The 20,031-nt window shown below is 38.8% G+C and overlaps 1 protein-coding gene across 1 annotated transcript; it reads left to right on the top strand.

The window, feature by feature from the left end:
• Window positions 1-5,996: 5,996 nt before the first annotated feature.
• Window positions 5,997-16,663, top strand: LOC119652580 (cytochrome P450 9e2-like). The gene is made up of 3 exons (XM_038056796.1): window positions 5,997-6,301; window positions 15,178-16,370; window positions 16,433-16,663. Exons 1-3 carry the CDS (start codon window positions 6,102-6,104, stop codon window positions 16,600-16,602), a joined length of 1,563 nt encoding a protein of 520 aa, XP_037912724.1. The 5' UTR covers window positions 5,997-6,101; the 3' UTR covers window positions 16,603-16,663.
• Window positions 16,664-20,031: the final 3,368 nt, after the last annotated feature.

Raw genomic sequence — 20,031 nt, 5'->3', positions numbered from 1 at the left:
CATGATAGGGTATCTCCTTGTCTTAGACCGCTGTTGATGTCGAATGGCCTTGAAAGTGATTTTGCTGCTTTTATCTGCCCTCGCACATAGGTCAGGAGCAGCCGATACCGAATTCTCTCATGGCCGTGTACAATTTTACCCTGGCTATGCTATCATAAATATCATCTTATAGATGGTACCCAGCAGTGTGATACCTCTATAATTGCTACAATACGTAATATCTCCCTTTTTATGTATGGGACAGATAATGCCTCGTTGCCACTCCCACCTTGAGTATAAGTTGATGAGCTGCTTGGTGTAATTGGTCGCCTCCATATTCAACCAATTGGCTGCTGACGACGTATGATTTTTAAGCCGATGAATTCCACAGACTGTTTCTTCTATACTTGTTGGTGGCTGTATTTGTCCGTCGTCTTTAGTTAGCGGGACCTTCAACTCGCCGGTGTTTTGGTTGTTGAGCAGTTCATCAAAATAATCAACCCATCGCTCCAATTTGCCCATTTTGTCGGAAAACAGATTTCTCTCATTGTCTCGGGAGAATGAGCACCGAGGTTGCTCCCTCTATTTTTCGAGTTCACAGATCTGTTGGTTCTCCCATACTTCCTTTTTTCGTCTATGAAGTCGTTTCTCAGCTCGCTCAGTTCGTGATAAGTCTCCGTATCCTTCTCCGACTCTACAGTCTCCTTCGTAGAGGCGTGAACATTAATGAGGTTTATATTTCTAAATTTGCCTCGCAAGCGCAGTGTGCATAGCCGTTCGCTTATGTTTTCAAAGTCGATAATAGCAACTTTCATTTTTTGGCTGACTAAGAAACCTACTTCGAGCACATGGTTTACTGGATGGCCACTATAATATATGGTGTAGTGACTGTTTTGCAGGAAACCGGTTGCTGCTCAACACAGTTCATGCAATGCTGTTACATCAGCTCTATATTGAGACAGGGTACCGGCTAGCTGTTTGGTAGCTCCATTTCTGTACAGGGAGGGCACGTTCCATGAGAAAATGCGCAAATGTAGTCAATACAGTCCGAGGCTCCTTTTGTGGCTTCGTACCATGTTGTTTTCCGTATAGGGTTGAGCCCTACCCAACCCTCAATCTGGAAGACAATATGTACTGTTTTTAGGCGCGGGAGATTCGCCTTCGTCCTTATCATCTGCAGCCTTTCATTAAGAAAGAGCTTCCAGAGGTCACCATGTTGAGGTGGAGATAGGGTTTGGTAGTAAAGCTGCTGGGGTTGCTCTAGTAATCGTTTCCAAGGTTTTATGCTCCATCGTGGGTAGCAATCCGCGTTTCGCCATGGGTCGTATACTACCCTTTGACTAAATTTGAATGCTCTTTTATTACACAGCATGCATGGTTTAAAACACATTCTGCTAGAAATAGAGTTCCTAGTGGCTCTTTCCTAAAATTTTTATTTTAAATGCTCTTCGTTGATCTGTGTGAATAGATGTCGAAATAATTTTTAATGAAAAATGGACTAATCTTCTTGCCACTTCTTAAATACTGAAGATAGATTAAGTTTTCCAAAATATTGTATGGATCGTTCCAACCTAAGATATGATAATTTTGCTTTATTTATAAATCTACAATCGATGATAAAGTATGTGAGTGTATTTTCTATTTGAAAATCTGCTGGCATAATTATTCTGAAAGATGAAGTATCTATTCTTTTTTTTCGGATGTTACTTTTCCCCTTGCCCAGGAAGGCTTTTTTGTATAAGAGCAACTTAAAAAAAAATCTAAATGAAAATATTTAATCTTATACCTACACACTAAAGATAGTCACTATTTATAATCATTGCTGACGGTTACTGCATTGATATTATATTATCAAAAACATGTTATCAGCTAGCACAGGTTAGGCGGCACATATGGCAATAGAGAATATTTTTATGTACATGCTATCGGTATTTCGTAACTGTTAGTAATATTAAATTTGTGGAATTACTCGAAAATAGATACATATATATTATACATTGTTTTCATATTATAATGGATGATATGATGACTATTCGTAACTATATTTAATTTCAAATGTGAACGCTTTTGATGTAGGGTTTTGGCAAATTGTGCAACTGGCATTAATCATTCCAATCAATGAAATTGGTATCCTTTACCAAGGTTGGCTAATGGAAACTCGCATGTGCGTTATCTCCAAGTATTCATTTCTAGTGCGCTAATGGATGCAAAAGCAGCTCTACCTATTATTTAAGCTGTATGTATGTTCTATTGAATCTCGATTGGTATGTATATTTTGTGCAGGAAATTGTATATAAAGTTAGCGTTAACTGGAAGAGCTATTAAGGTATGAACTTGTTGCATTACTGGCTTTAGAAGAAATTTGCTTTACGGATTCTAATAAAGAGGGTCTTAAGCGTGAGTGAGAAAAAGACGGGGATGAGGAGCCAGTATCTGCTTGGAAGAGAGCTATCTGGACGTGTTAAAGAGTGACTGTAGTACAAATCTAGCTGTTGATAACAGATGTAAAGCTCTATTCATATGATCCAGCAGATTCAGACACAAAAGGATTGAATTGTACCAAGTACATTCTAGCAGGCTTTCAAAGAGCTATCGAGTACTATACAATCAACATCCGCAATGTGTGCTCTTATGCCTGGAAGCAGGTAGTGCAGTGCTTTAGAATTATAGTAGTTTTTGTCGTGTAGAACAAGAGCAATTATTAAGCGAACATAGAGAAAAGATATCTGCGTGGCGCGCTGCTTTCCAAAAACTTACTAATAGTTAAATTAAGGATATTGTTAGTGAACTACACTCATTCAACTCCACAATTTTATCCAGGAGTGCTTTGGTTGCGAGTAATAGATGCTTTAGCAGAGTTCAGCGGTGGCCTGCAAAATTCACACAAAAGTGATATCTGATGTTAATCTAATGGGCTACAGCTTGTGGTGCACTTTAATGGGGTGGTCCACATTAGAAAAGTTTGAACTCACTAAAGTAATGAGTATTTTGAGGGCGAATATAGGGAATGGGCAGTAGGTAGAAAAGCTGTAGCGTACTCTCGAAAATTTCAAGTTACGCTCTAAGCTTTGCATGGCCAAGGGACGGCATTACAAAATTGACTGACTAGATTATTATATAAATATATCATTGCCATTTAGCCCTTCCCGAGACGGCACTCCCCTTCTGTTCTTCGCTAAGTGCCCTTAGGGTGATCCACTTGTCGGCCACCTTGGGAGAGTGAATTCCATTGCATGGAGTAACCAGCAATGCAATTGTCGCCCCTCCTTAATGTGTGACCACTGACACTTGCGTCTTAACATCAGAGAGATACGTTTATAACTGGCTGACAGCGCATTTTGGTCACCTCATCGTGAAACAACGGCATCATCATCATCAACAACGGCGCAACAACCGGTATCCGGTCTAGGCCTCATAATAATCGTTGGCGCAACATTCCATATTGGATCAGGGGCTTGAAGTGTGTTAGAGCACTTCATTCAAAACCGTAACGGTACACTAGGAGGCAATGTGTCAGCATTGCGCTGGCCCGAGATTATTACCCTGATTTGAATCAGGTACTCATTCACAGCTGAGTCGACTGGTATCCGACGTCAAGTCACGATACAAATCCCACTGCCACCAGCGAGGTTTCAACCGCGGCCTTACGTATGACAACCCAGTGCTCTAACCACTGAGCTATCCGGAAACAACGGCATGGTTTCGTGAAACACCGATTTATTGTTTCAAACCTTTTGGTCTTTACCAATTTCGCTGTTAAATGCCTTAATTCGCGACAGGGGGTACATTTCATTTATGCCGATTTCGCCAAAGGCTTTGGTACCATTGGCCACAATGTTCTCCATTCCAAACTCTTTCCACTCAACTCTATCCCACTTAGATACCCTCTCTTGGTTTTCCTCCTACCTTTCATACCGTCCATGCAAAGTTTCTTTTCATGGACATTCATCCCATTCCTTTTCTCCCTCCTCTGATGTTCCCAAGGTTCCATTCTTGACCTCCTCTTATTCTTGATTTTTATTAATGACCTCCCCTACATCTTCCATGTCCATGTTTGCTGCATGCTGACGACCTTAAATTATTTGTCTCTGTTTTGCATCCACTAGACTCTGCTCTCTTGGAGTTCAACATTGACTGTTTAGTCCATTGGTGCTCGGTTAACAAGCTAGCTCTGATTGCAGCAAATGCCACTAAATGTACTATTCATTTAAACCCTCCCAAACATCCTTTCCCTGCGCTCTTGGTGGACAACCCCTTTCTTTACTGAATTCCGATCAAGACCTGGGTGATGTGATCTTCGATGACAAACTTCGTTTCAATTCCTATTTCATTGATTGGCTTTATGCTACGTTCCTCCTCCGGCTTTACCTTAATTCAGCGTTCCTTAACACTGTTCAACACCCTTGTCACAATCATCCTTGAATATTGCTGTGTAGTTTGGTCCCCCTTCGGCAACCGTGATTGTCACGTTCTTGGAGCTGTACAACGAAAATTCATCCGGATTCTCTTTTTCCAAAAGAACCTTCCCCGTCGCGAAGGAGGTGATTCTCCGTGACGGCTCCGGACCCTCAATCTCCTTTCCCTGCAGCAACGCTGCATCTTCCTTGATATGTGTCGCATTTCAAACTCTGTAATTGCTTGATGGACTGTTCTGCCAAATCCGATATTATTTTCCGCGTCGTCTCTTGGAGTACACATAGTGCGGACATTTTTGGAGTACTCTTCGCAGAGCTCGACATCTACTTTCACTCTCCGAACCCAAGGCTATGCCGGTCCCACAACGAGCTACAGCTTGGGTCCTTTGGCTCATTCTCCTTCCTTAGCTTCAATCGCATGTTAAGCCATTTACTTACTTTTTCTTTCTGAAGATAATATTTAACAAGGAATTTACTTTTCTGTATATTACCTGTAATTAAATATATAAATTAGAGGGAAGTCCAATTCCAATTAACTGACAACCACTTTTCAATCATGAAAAGCATTCAGATTATTGTGTCCACCCTAAAGTGTCATATCATTAAGTTTCCTCCACAAGTTGAAATGTTTACGACGGTATCCCAAAAGCAAAACACATAATTCCAACTGAGTTTATGTACAATGTAACATTATCTATAGCATATCACTAGATGTCTTCATTTGCGTATAATTCCAAATGTTTGATTCTTTCTTGCTATTGGAAGAGGACTCCTAGACGAGAAGGTGGTGTCGTTCCTCAAATATTCCCATTATTCAACCCATAACTTCGGCCCTCACGAATATTCAAAACTATTATCACCATACCCTGATCGTAGCTTCGATGTAGAAGCACGCTGTGAAATACCCCATGATGTTGCCCGTGTGCTGGCCCAGTTGGTTCGTTGCCCATAAATCGTGATCCTTTTTTTGGCCACGGGAAAGCAATCTATCCATGTGTAAAATTTACGAAAGCGAAATGCTTTCTTAGTGTGAATTATCATAATATGCGGAAATTGTAAACTGATTACTAATAATCTATTCTAGCAACGAAGTTCGGATATTTTGATTAATTTTAATAATTTCATTAGTCACGCATTAAAATTTGGTATACAGATTTTCGTTTTACTTATAACAATTTCAAAAATATTTTTCCAAATTTCTAGTGGGAAAAATTTAAAGCTAGTATCATATAATGGATTATTGTCTTGTCCGGTAAAAGAAGTCTAATCGGAGCATGGTTGTATTGAAGAAGTGAAGACAACACACTTCAACTCAGCTGAACCACCAACAAACTCAGTAAAGTTTGAACATACACAACATACCTATGTACATATATGCAAGGAATAATAATAATTATTGATATGTCAAGGAAAAATCGGTGTCTCCGCTTGGTATCTCAGTTCATAACCTCAGAGCAAAGATAGTTAAATCAAAAGCTCGCTCTGCAAAGGTGATAACGAATATATTCTATCCAATGTTTACTGTTTGTTATCTCACTTAACAAGAGTATAAAATCTTATATAAACAAGCACCATATTCTACAAAATAAGCTTAGTTAGGAACATTCATTCCAGTGGTCAATACATTCGTAACTGAATGCAAAAAGTTTTTAAGTGGAAGTGTGATATTGGAAGATTCAAACCCTAAACTTGAAGATTTTTGTCAATATGTTGTTTTTTGTATTTGCTCTTACTGTTATTGTTTGGTGTTTGATTAAAATTGCATCGAAACATTATGACTACTTCGAGAAACGCGGCATCAAGTTTGTCAAGCCGTACCCACTCATTGGAACTAATTATTGGATGCTACTCAAGAAAGCTTTTGCCTATGACCTGCAGGAGAAAACGAAGGAATTTGAAAATGAGAAGTGAGTTAAATTAATATGTTGAATACAAGCTATTGTATCTATCCGTCAATGTTTATTGAAGTGTGTACATTATAAATTACTTGAAATTTGGAATTTAAAATACAGAGTAGATTATCTAGGGTATAGCGTTTGATAAACTTTTATTCGTACATAATGGTTGTTTTAAGGGGAATACTGCAATTTTCATGTACAGATGCAATCGTAACACGGATATTGAAAAACTGTTTTAACAATTTTAACTGATTTATATGGTTTTTGATGTACTGAATCCAAAAATGAATTCCGTTTTGCCATATCACGTCTTGTTTTTTAAAAAATCTGTTTTTTCCAATGCTGCTATTACTCATTACCATTTCTTTAAGCGGGCCATTCTCAGAAACTGCCAAACCGAAAAATCTGAAAAAAATCAGGAGGCTGCCATTATATAGTCCCTGGGCTTCGAAATACCTTCCATGCCGATATCTGTTCAAATAAAGTTAATAATAGTATATTACTATAATTTTTTATAATTGGCTGGAAACCGCCCCCCCCCCCCCCCCCTTAAATTTATCCTAGTCCCACGAAATTTTTCAGTGATGTAGGCTATAATGTGGAGCATCTTACCAAGTTTGGTGGAAATCGCAATATTACTAACAAAGTTATAATACGTCAAAGTTGTTGCTTCTTTGAAAATTGAAGATTATGAATTTCAATATCATCCGTCTGTCTTTCACATGCACTTTTCTCCAAAACGGCTTAACCGATCCGAACGAAACTTGGTGGACAGATAGGAACTATGAAATCCCACGCACACAGGGAGTGGGATATATTAACATGGATAAAAAAGACGTAAAACCTCTGTTCTCAAACACACGGATTAAATAAGCTATTTACCAACTAGAAGTTTGGCTCAATAAACTGAATAAGACAGTAGAGTAGAGGGCAAAAGTGAAAACATACACAAAATTGACGTCACTATGTGTGCGCGAAAATTATTTTACATTCCGTAAGAAATTCTACAAAACAACAGCAGGAGTCTTGATGGGCAACCCAATGTCACCACTGGCGACGGAAATGTTTATAGCATATGCAGAATCAGTTATTGAAGAAAACGGGATAATCCTGAGAATTTCGTTCAGATATGTCGATGATATATTTGCCATAGTGGAAAAGGACAAGGTCGACAACACGTTAACAGAAATTAACAAGATACACCCGTAGATCCATACATTCATACAATGGAAAAGGAAGAATACGAATCTCTACCATTTTTGGGCCTACGAATAACGAACAGCAGTGGAAAGCTTGAATTTGAGGTATATAGAAAACCAACGGCGACTCAAAGAACGATAACAAGAACTTCGGCTCATACCCTAACACAAAATATCGCTGCCTAGAATTCAATGGTTCACCGCTCTGCACATATTCCTTAAACAAGGAAGGTTTCTATAAAGAAAGGATGTACTACTTGATACAGCAGTCAAGAGCGGTTACACCGCGGAAACAATACGAAAATTGATCAAGAAAAAGCAAAACGAGATATGGAAGAACCAACACTCAACATTCTCCGAACAAGCAAGCATTCTAGTCGAAACAAAATGGATTAGCATACCATTGTCCAAATACTTTTACAGAATTAAATCTTTTCTAGGAAAATATAATATAAAAGTGGTCGGATCCAGTAGAGACGCAACACTTAAAAGACGATTAGCAAGCCAAAAGGACCCATTAACCGAAGAAGAGAAAAGTGGAATATACAAAATCAACTGCAATGATTGGGAGATGTTCTACATTGGCCAAACAAAACGCCTCATCACGACGAGGTTCCAAGAACACATAAAGGAAGTAGACAAGGGGGAAAGACGAGGAACAAACATGGTGCGAACATCGGTAGCTATGTACGTCATCGAGGTGGACCATTCTGTGACGAGGCAACATATGGAGCTGGTACAATAAGTGAATAAGTCGCACAACTTGGACGCATGGGAGAGCTTTGAAATATTGCGTAAGGATGCGACAAAATTCATGAACACAGATGAGGGAGCTGTGCATTGATACTAATTAAAAAACTTGCTGACAAATATAGGGACCGCACCACCCATTAACTAATCATAAGATCATCGTCTCTACCTGTATGTGCACTTTTTATCTTTTAAAATTTGTACCCATATATGTATCTTTGACTTTTAAAACAACGTTTTACTTTTTGCAATTTGTACCTACATATGTGTCTTTGATTTTTAACCTTTCTGACTGAAAAACTTCCCAATGACCACAGTTAGATACTAGACAGCTACCACACTCCCCCTTGCCCCTCAAGGGGGGAAATCAGTGCGAGAACACACGATTTCAAATTGTTTTGCCCTTGAGCATGAGCGAGATGTAACGAAAATCCGATCAGCCGTTTTTGACATACCGCCCGGACTTGCCAATGTATTGGTGAGATTGGCAAGTTTTTGCTTATGGATAAGTGAATACGTGAAACAACCTTTTTGCTATATGGGTGAGCACGCCGTAGTACCAGAATATCAAAAACTCACCGATCTCTCTCTTACCAATACGATTTGTAGAAGATTATGCATTTTCCTTGTTTAGCGTCTCTGATGACATTCGCAAGTGGGGTCATTTTAGTAAGGGTACTGCCTATAGTAGATCTACTGTGCCAATGACTTAGTAGCTTAATACGTTTTTACAAATTATAAAAATATAGTGAGTCGTTCAGTCGTCGTTTTAGACGACTGTTCCGTGGTGGATCTCTTTGGTCACTCAAATCAATAACGCGAAAGCGAACCTTCTGACCGCGCAATCGGTCACACAAGTGATTGCAGTTGCAGAAGCGACATATCAGCAGATAGTCGAGACCTAATCTCATCATTGGAGATCCATAGAGTCTGGGAATACGTATGCAAAGGAAAATTCTATTTATGATCTTTGGAATTCGCCCCGAAGTTCAGGCGAGACTTCAGTCGGACGGTGAAGAAGTGGGTTTGGGCGAGTACTGCCCATCGATTCTTGGTCACTAGTTTCTGCGATGACTTCAAACCGAACACATTCTTTTTAGTTAGAAGTTACTTATTTTCTTCTTTCTCTCGTTGATTTTCTTATAAATGTAGTAGCAATAGTAAATTCGCATCAGCATATTATGGAATTTGTTCAGGTGAAATAATTATTTTGTTGAGACAACCTTTGTTTTCTTGACAAGCCCCATTAATAACGCTCCTGTATGACATTGTAATTGTTGCAACAGAATACAGCAGTGAAAATTCTGTGCAAAGCAGTGGGCTCCAAACTTCAGAGGTTTTTTGGAGTACAATAGTACTCCTCAGGAAATAATCCAGAGTCCCGTCACCTTACTTTATTTCAACTTAGAATATTCAAACAGTTTCCTTTTAATTCTTTATCCAGTAGCATCAGCATTTTTCTCTTTGATCATCCCATGGTAAGCCGGGAATAACGCAGGTGAAATTTGTCTCCTAGATACTCTATTGTGATGTTCTAGTGTTGGATTAACAATATTAACTATCTAATTATTCGTTATTTTTTTCCTAGCTGAGAAGGTGAGTAGGTGCCTTAATAACCTAGTTGTGAGTGACCATATCTGACATCAAGTTCAGCTGGTTAAAAATGCGAATATTTGAATATTATCGTTACAAGCAAACAGAATGTACAAAATGGTTTAACTATATATAATATTTATTGGGAATACCACGTGAAAATAGCCCGGGGATAACCTACACCTATGGCGCGTAAGTGTGGTTGACGTGCAATGCTCTACTTAGGGGGCAAACCCCGGTTTAATTTAAATTTAAGAGACTTAACGGTAATACCGAACATAGCTAAACTGAAAAGCTAATAATTCGCTAAATCCGTGACAAGGCTGTCGGGTTAAGATAAGAATAGGTTCAAGATTAACTTTGAATTAGTTTTCTAAAAATATATATATTATTAATATTGCAGGTAGTTTAGAAAGCTTAGAGTTTGCTCATCCAACCATATTGACTCACTGTTGAGGCAGGAAAGTCCCTGCCCGACAAGCGACAGATAATAATAAACACAATAAGAAGATTTTCCCAACATTTTATCATTTTAGTAAATTTTGTTTCCCTGCTACTATCTACCTTTTAAAGCGTTTTCAACTGATTAGATTAGAATGCCAAAATAAATGGTGGGAATTTTATTGAGGTAGGCGCTAGATATAGTTTCCATTATAAAACATTTGAATGGAAAGTGCTATCTGCCAACTAAAGTTGATAATCAATCATAATTTGATCAAACTGTGTTCAGCAATATTTAGAGCTGCTACTAAAAAAAATTGGGTATGAAACTACATACTAATATAAGGGAATTATCGCCACCTGGAGAATTCTTTAAGGAGGTGACAATATATTTTACTCACTGGTGTCTGCAGAGAGAGTAGTGGGTAATGTACAACAAGATTCTGCTATAATCCTTAATCCTGGCCTCTATCGAAAACTAAGCCAGGTCCACTACATCAATGTATGGACAAGATGGTAGCAGCGGTAGCGATTAAGTTGAAAATCAGTACGTTTGTAGCCTAGACTTAAAATTCACTTAGCTATCAGCTTCTTCACCTCACCACAGAGCCACAAGGTATTACAAAGACGGATGAGCTTTTATATCTCACCTTGCATAACCAAAGCGACATTGCCACAATGAAATCGAAACTTACTGTAGGAAAAACTGGGAAACACAGGAAAAAGAAGAGACAAAACAGGAGATAGATCACTTATATCGTTGAGATAAGCGATTTAGACAAAATTATGTAATCAAGTGACCTGCACAGGGGACTATACAAACGGTTCAAAACCATTGAAAAGGATGAGAATCTGGTTTTAGGGCAACCATTTTCCCCGCAGATCTTACTTTCGCTATTTGAGAAGGTTTGAATTCATTTGATGTTTGTTTCGTATGATCATCTGTTTTGAACATGCCGGTATAGCTGCGTCGGATGTATCATTGAGGTTGGCATGGGGAGGGGGGCTCTTGAGTAATAGGGGCCCCTCTCTTATATAGCAACACAGAAAGAACAATGGTGTTGAGATAACTGCACTTTCAGAGATAAGGCAGCAAAAGCGGGTCTAGTGCAATGAAATGTTCTTTAATGAGTTCCAGAATTATTTTAGCTATTATCTTTGCGACTGCAAGGAACAAGCAGATAATCCTCCAATTGTCACGTTCAAAAGGGGTGCCCTTCTTTGGATTTGGATTTTAACGATAATCTTGGGGTCAATGAGTAACGAGCTTCACAGGACCATCGAAACATTTGCAACCACATGGAAACTCTTCGTGATGCGGTATACACTCCTAAAGTCATTACTTTCTATGGCATCTTTCGCTTCGTTGACCAATAGCCAATTATCTCTTGTCACGTACCAATTTCTCGGGATTTTGCTCGATACCGGAATATGGGCGCGTCACGCCCATCGTCATTCCCAGTGGTCAACCCTTTCCGTTTATCGATTTTCGAGGAGTTCTCTCCAGGATGACATCATCTTACTTCACTCAGGTCAAGAATGCCCAGCTTATATTCCGCTCGGGTTGGAGAAAGTAAGCATTCTGAAGAACCTTGCTACCATTGTCAAGGAGTATGCGCACATTCCAGAAACCAATCAACCAAGGTCATGTGCGTCAGGTCAGTCCCAATCCGAGGCATTGTTGATGCTTGAGTAACAATAAAGTTTTATAATTTGCGGTTGCGTAGTCCACAACTTTCTATCCCTTTGAGTTGCCTCTTACGATAAGCAGGGAAGACTTTGAGTGTTCTGAAGCTCCAACTCACAAGGTGCAAATACGATTTGATGGTTTGTTGAAACATTTTGTTGGAGGTTGAAAATATGAAAATACTCCTATAACCATAAGAAATGAGAGGCCTTCATGTCTTATTGGGAAAAGCAGTGTTTTACATGTGTATACTTCCAGTATATAGGAAAGCAGATGCTTTACGCTCATTGGTTTACTAAGGAAATAGTTTCATTTGATCTTATAAACACTTAACAGGTCCTTGCTGAGATTTGGCACACTATAGCGCAAGGTATTGTTAGTTGAGAGTTTTATACACGGCTTTTGAATAGGACATGTTTTCAATTGATTATCATGTCTTCAAAGGTTTGAAAATCTCAATTAAAATGGAATTTGTCTTGAATGTCTAGCACTAACGATGGAAAGCGATAGGTCGTAGATTATGATAACCATAATATCTTCTACGGAGTAATTAAGATGGCACGTGACAAGCATTTATTCGGAGGTGTTTGAAAGTCAGTGAAGTTAGGTATTTTCGAAATTCTTCCGAGTGCGTCGAATAGACTCAATGCGACCCAATCAGAGTATTGATGCAAAGAGTCACCATTGGCGATGTTCCTAGTTCCGAGAAAAGCAGAATTGTTTTAAAGGATTAATTTCAGTGTGGGCCACAGACGGAATATCTACTGTTGGTTGATGACCGAGCTTTCTGTTCACTTGATGTCAGTCATTGACAAGTGGTAATAAGAATCGTGGCCTGACACCCTAAACGCCCACTGTAAATAATATTAATAGGTCATCTATTGAATTCTGCCTGTATTTCTATCTAGTGACCACTGGATATTTTTATTATTAAAGCAACGGACAGACAGAAGAATGAGGGCGAGTTTTCCACACCCAAAATTGAAAAACCCCCAGCCCGTCTATGCAGATTGGGGGTTGTGTGAGATAATTTTTCTCTGGAAGAGCAATGGGTAGGAAGATCATTTCGTTTACCAGTGCCGATTTAGAGTGTTACTGTTCAGATAGCATATTTAGGATCTTCCCCATTATGAAGCCAAGGACGGTCCAGTATCACTATATGGTTGCCAAATGTAAACGCTAACAAAAACGTCAGAAAAGCGAATAGTTTATGGAGCAATGAAGAAAGGGAAAGTATGGTAATGGGTTATATCAATTATTTAAGGTTTCTTCAACATCTTTGAAAATCGAATTTCATGACGGGTTTTTAAATGAACAGCTCCAGGAAACCGGCTATAGGTAAATTCACGGAGAAGCTGGGAGGACTTAATTGAGCCAGATAGCAAAGCGCTTCTAAGGTTTTCGAATTGAGAGTACTGTTTTTAGAACAGGCTCCTGAGAAAGATATATTCGGGAAACCAAGACTTGAGGCTATAACGTCATCACAATTGAAGTGCATGTCAACCGCTTATATACCTAGAAAGTTATCTTGTCTCATGATTCGTGAATTACCGACTAATGACCTCTGAAATTAGGTAGGTGTTCCAAAAAATGCGCACCTGGGTTTAGTCAGATAAAGTTATATTGTATTGTCGATATCACTTTCGTTTTATTTCGGGCGTTGCTCTTATTCGTCATGGTTGAAAGTGAAAATTACGTACCCGCAAGAATTGGATCTAATAACTGCAGGTTTAATATTTTGGTTCTTTTCCTACTAAATAGTAAACAGCTTATCTCTCCCTCCAAGCACAATCCAAATGAGAGTCATTTTTTAGCCTGTTGGAAAGATTTTCTCATTGTTTTTGTTCACAAGATGGGAGATTCTTGCTAACTGCTCAATCCAATTCCACCTTACTCCATGCATACATAGTAAAAGTAGAAAGCTTCTTCATAAGACATTAGTCTACTGTTTCCAACTCTCTTGACTTTATCAACTTTGTCACTAAATGCCTTGATTCTTGATGGGAGGAGCACTTTTTTAAACTGATTCTCCGAAGTCTTTGATTCAGTTAATAACATGGTGCTTCTACCTAAGTTAAATTTATACAACTTTCCCCATTAATTACCACATGCCTTGCTTTCCTCTTTTCTATTCGAGCTTGATCCTGTGGATTCTTTTTTACATTGCTACGCTAACTACTGAGTCCTTTCCAAAAGTCAGTCAGTCAGTCCATTTCCATTAGATTGCGTTCTCTACAATTCTACTTAGGCACTTTAATGCACAGGTATCTTGCTCTTCAGCAGCTCCGTATGCAAAGCTCTATACCCCAAACTGGGCTGTTATTCAGATTTCAACACCACTGAGCCCCCTTACACTCTTAAAATTCCATTGATAGAATAATTTTACACGATCAGTTTCCCATCAGTCTCAATTCCCCATGAGTCAACTTCAAAATTTGAAAATTTTTTCTATTTGGTCAACCAGTCTATCTCTTCTGTAAACGACTCTTGAAGTGCTGGAACACAAATTCGTCCAATTTCTCTTCTTTAAGAACAACTTTCTTCGCGTGGATTAGGCTAAGCTAGGCATGTACTGTGTTGACATAGAAGATGCGTTTTTCGTTTTGGAAATTGCTGAATATGTTAGAATAAAGCTAGCCCCGATAGGAGTGGCACGATCAACATTCCGCGCAAAAGGGCGGGTGCTAGTGCCGTGTATGTGATACAGTGCATTGGTCTAGGCCCACGTGGTTGCGAGCACAATAGAAACAAGCGAAGTGTGAGGTTCTATCAAATTAACATTTTGGCCACTTAAATGGAAAAAGCTTGTTGGTAGAAAAGTACCCAGTTGTCCACAACCAACCATTCTATCTGTCAACATCATGCCACTTCTACCCATTCGAGTGGGAACCAAAGGCAGAGCTTCCTTCAAGATTCACTTCGTATTAATCGTAATGGATCTTAATGGAATCACTGAGCGAATGATGTTTCAAAATTCCTACACAGGAAGCTCGGTGGAAGCAAACATGCGCAACATTTTCGCCAATTGATCCATGTTTGCGCTCCTACAAGGAAGTGAGTAGAAAAAAAAGTGAGTGTCAATATCTTCCCCTGCCAAGATTTCCGTTCTAAACATAAAACTTTCTATCTCACTAGAGTTATCTTCATTACATTTTTTTAATAGAATGGAGTTAATTTTTCCACAAATTGCCTGATACATTTCATTATATTTTCAGAATTTTTGGATTATACGATTTTCAAACACCAGTAGTCGTTCTCAATGACCCTGAAATCATCAAACAGATAACAGTTAAGGATTTTGATCACTTCACGGATCGTCGATTATTTTTGAATCCTAAAATGAGCAATGTCGTGGCAAACCTCTTAATAGTAATGAAGGGTAAGAAGTGGCATGAAATGCGCACAAGTCTAACCCCAATTTTCACAAGCAGTAAAATGAGGCTCATGTTCGAATTGATTTCAAACTGTGGACAACAATTTGCCGAAAACTTGGAAGTGGATAATGCTAAGTATGGAGGCTCGAAAATGTATGAAGCAAAGGATATATGTACGAAGTACACTTGTGACGTGATTGCATCTTGTGCCTTCGGCTATCAAAGTGATTCGTTTCAGGATCCCGACAATCAATTTTATAATTTAGGACGAAGTTTACTGGAGCTTCGCACTCCGAAGATGACGATGAAGTTGCTTATGATGCGATTCTCACCGGCTATTTCCAGACTCCTGGGTTTTTCAATGTTTGATCGGCAAGCAGCGCAAAATTTCTACAGACTCATTGTAGAAACAATAGCGGCTAGAGAGCAAAAGGAGAATGTTAGACCGGATTTGATAAATTTATTGGCGCAACTGAAAAAGGGGGACTTGAAACCTGTTGATGAAGATGGTAACGAGGGAAACAAAACCGGTCCAATTAAAAGACATTGGACTGACGATGAACTGGTTGCACAATGTTTTGTATTCTTTTTTGCCGGATTTGAGACTGTATCAACTCTTTTAGTTTTTGCAACATATGAGTTAGCTGTTAATCCTGACATCCAATTGAGGCTGCGAGAAGAAATCGAAGAGATACAAGAGCAGTTAGGTCATGGAGTTCCAATCACCTATGATGCCATTCAAGGAATGAAATATATGGACATGGTTGTCAATGAAGCTTTACGTAAGTGGCCACCAGGACTTATTGTAGATCGACTTTGCACCAAAAATTATCAATACGATGACAAGGAAGGATTGAAGTTTAATGTGGAAGTTGGTGACTTAGTATGGATTCCAATATACCCAATCCACCATAATCCGAAATACTATCCCGATCCTGAAAAATTTGATCCAGAGCGGTTTAATGAGGAGAACAAGCAGAGCTTCAATTCGGCAACTTTCATGCCGTTCGGCATAGGACCACGAAATTGCATTGGTTAGTAATTTTAATTTACATCTACATGTACAATAGTAAATTTTCTATTTTTCTTCTTTTAGGCTCACGATTTGCCCTTTTGGAAGTTAAGACGCTCCTATTTTATTTACTGTCCAAGTTCGTGTTCGAACTTTCCAGTGAAACTCCGGTTCCTGCGAAACTAAAACCATTTATTATTGGTACCGCCCCAGAAAAACCTATTATGTTGAAATTAAAGCCATTGAAACTGTGATTAATTAATTAATTCTGGTTGCCTATTTGATAACAAATGTTCAATAAAAATTCAAAATTAGCAAAAATGTTTTTACTGTTGTTACCGTAGAACCTAGTTTTTTAACAGGTAGTAGTACTGAATATGGAGCCTATATATGCTCAAGCCATTTTCATTATTATGATAAGCCTGCTGTTGTGAGGTATCCGACGGGCATTTAAAGTAGGGTTTCGATGAATAGCAGGGTTTTTATTTTATTTACTATTGCTGTGTCATTGAAATGATTACCTCCAACACATGACATATCGGAACTCATCCGTGAAAGCTACTCTACTTTTTGATTGAAAGGAGCAGGACGATTTTGCTTTTTAAAATTAGGTATTTTTCAGTTTTATTAGACTCGTTAATGGTTCACATTCTTATATATTTGCCAATTGGCCAGTACTTCATCGACGAAAATGAACCCAAATACAATCAATAGAGACACTCGAATCAGTTACTTTAGCAGTTCTTCTTGCCAGGACAAAAACAAGCCGGAAAGCCAGAAAGTGGGCGCGGATAAATATCTAAATTTAGTAATATACGGTTATTAGCTTCATGCACCTTTGTGATTATTTTCAGATTCTGTAAAATAGATTCTAAGAACGAGACTTGTTACATTTTATGGTATGCACATTCTAAGTCCTGGTTGACTTGCGTTTCAATTGATATGAAAAGTTAGGCTAGTTCTGAAAATTTCTACTTCAGCCCTCTCATTTCAAAAATTTCAAAGTGAAATTCGTAATCCTTTATATTTTATGCAGGTGGAACCGAGCGATTATTGGTTCAGGCCCAGGTTTAAACGTGCAGCAGTTATTGGCTTTATGTTCTTACGTAACTAGCGTATTTATAATTAATTGACGTCAGACACTTCTACGAGTGCATTTTTATTTATTGTAACTGTAAGTATTTTGTTTGAAATTAAGAATGAGAAAGGCTATTTTTCAAACAATTTTTTAAACCTGTTTTCCTCAAATTCCCTGTACCAAGTTTGCAGGTACTCTAACTTAAAAAGTAAGAAACCGATCCCGAATAAATTTGAAAGCATGATTCTCTCAAAAATTTCCAAGAATATAAATCACCATTTGGGATCATTTCATATTTTTAAGGGTGCCTTTGTAACTTAGTGACAAAAAAGAAAGAAAATTGAAATGTGTATTTTTTTTTCAAAAGCTACGAAATTTCAAATTTTTCATTTTATTAATTTTAATTTTTATTTTCGCCTGTATTGAGGTTTCTGATAAAAATTGGAGTCGCCAGATGTCCAGCAGTTGGAGAACTGTAGTTACAATCATCAGCGGACTAATGCCGCTTGTTATTTTACAAAAAAATTCATAAGTTGCTAGAACTATGACTAATAAAATTTCAAAATTTGATTGAATTCGAATTAATTCTTCCCATTGAAAAAATAAAAAAGTACATGAAAATAAACCTTCTAATGCGGTTTCCCCCTTAAGGGGGTTTACCTATGGGATCTTTTCCAGAAATCGACTTTTTGTTTTATATATATTTTGAAAGTGAAATATCTTGTAAGAATTCTTCAGAAATTTCAGATCAAAACTTGGGATATTTACTGAATTACAGCAAAGAGACGAGCACGTGCCATGTTGGCATGTCTATAAAAAGAAAATTTTTAACGCGTTTCTTTTAAAACCACATATTTTCAGATGGTGGGAAGGACAACTAAAATTCTAAAATTAAACCGATGGGGCTGAAATTTTTACAGATTATTCTACAAACATGTATGTTAGTCCTCGTCCGTTATTTTGGTTAATAATTTCCTGTTTTGATTCTGAATTTCCAAAAAAAAATAGATCCGGCTTTTGAAGATTAGGTTTTACAGCTCCACCATTTTTATGTTTAGGTCATCATCATCTTCATCAACGGCGCAACAACCGGTATCCGGTCTAGGCCTGCCTTAATAAGGAACTCCAGACATCCCGGTTTTGCGCCGAGGTCCACCAATTCGATATCCCTAAAAGCTGTCTGGCGTCCTGGCCTACGCCATCGCTCCATCTTAGGCAGGGTCTGCCTCGTCTTCTTTTTCTACCATAGATATTGCCCTTATAGACTTTCCGGGCTGGATCATCCTCATCCATACGAATTAAGTGACCCGCACATCGTAACCTATTGAGCCGGATTTTATCCACAACCGAACGGTCATGGTATCGCTCATAGGTTTCGTCGTTATGTAGGCTACGGAATCGTCCATCCTCATGTAGGGGACCAAAAATTCTTCTGCGGATTCTTCTCTCGAACGCGGCTAAGAGTTCGCAATTTTTCTTGCTAAGAACCCAAGTCTTTGAGGAATACATGAGGACTAGCAAGATCATTGTCTTGTACAGTAAGAGCTTTGACCCTATGGTGAGACGTTTCGAGCGGAACAGGTTTTGTAAGCTGAAATAGGCTCTATTGGCTGACAACAACCGTGCGCGGATTTCATCATCGGAGCTATTATCGGTTGTGACTTTCGACCCTAGATAGGAGAAATTATCAACGGTCTCAAAGTGGTAGTTTCCTATCTTTATTCTTCCCGTTTGACCAGTGCGGTTTGATGTTGTTGGTTGGTTAGTTTTCGATGCTGACGTTGCCTTTGTTTTGCCTTCGTTGATGTGCAGTCCAAGATCTCGCCCCGATAGCAGCTTGCACGATCTGGATGAATGCAGTTTGTACGTCTCGGGTGGTTCTTCCCATGATGTCGATATCGTCAGCATAGACCAGTAGTTGGGTGGGCTTAAAGATGATCGTACCTCTTGCATTTACCTCAGCATCACGGATTACTTTCTCGAGGGCCCGGTTAAAGAGGACGCATGATAGGGCATCCCCTTGTCGTAGACCGTTGTTGATGTTAAATGGTCTTGAGAGTGATGATGCTGCTTTTATCTAGCCTCGCACATTGGCCTAGCAAGATAGCGGAGAATATCTTATAGATGGTACTCAGCAACGTGATACCTCTATAATTGCTGCACTGTGTGATATCTCCCTTTTTATGTATGCCTCGTTGCCAATCGTCAGGCATTGATTCGCTGTCCCATACCTTGAGTACAAGTTGATGAACCACACAAATCAGATTTCCCTCTTTGTCTCGGCAGGATGAGCATCGAGGTGCATAAGGCTCCATCCTGCTGACTTTTTCGTAAAACTTCCGCCTGGTGCGGTTGTTCCCATACTTTTCTATTTCACAGACTTGTTAGCACAATGCTGACCACATTGCCTTCTACAGTATACTGTAGTGTACCGGTACGATCTTGAATGAAGTGCTCTAACACACTTCAAGGCCCTGATCCAATATGGATTGTTATGCCAACGATTATTATTATTATATGTTCTAACATTCATCAATGCTGAGAGGTGGCGGCGTTCGATCATATTATATTATACTTTGGTGTGGGCTATGGGAGCCAACGAATC

The sequence above is a fragment of the Hermetia illucens genome, chromosome 3 (assembly GCF_905115235.1).
Source record: "Hermetia illucens chromosome 3, iHerIll2.2.curated.20191125, whole genome shotgun sequence".
NCBI classification, from domain to species: Eukaryota; Metazoa; Arthropoda; class Insecta; order Diptera; family Stratiomyidae; genus Hermetia; species Hermetia illucens.
Note: the sequence above shows the minus strand (reverse complement) of the source record. Positions and strands in the feature narration are given on the sequence as shown.

Coding starts and splice junctions, on each gene's coding strand:
- LOC119652580 (XM_038056796.1), top strand. CDS start 6,102: ATGTTGTTTTTTGTATTTGCTCTTACTGTTATTGTTTGGTGTTTGATT. Junction 6,302..15,177: donor AAGGAATTTGAAAATGAGAA/GTGAGTTAAATT, acceptor TTATATTTTCAG/AATTTTTGGATTATACGATT. Junction 16,371..16,432: donor AGGACCACGAAATTGCATTG/GTTAGTAATTTT, acceptor TTCTTCTTTTAG/GCTCACGATTTGCCCTTTTG.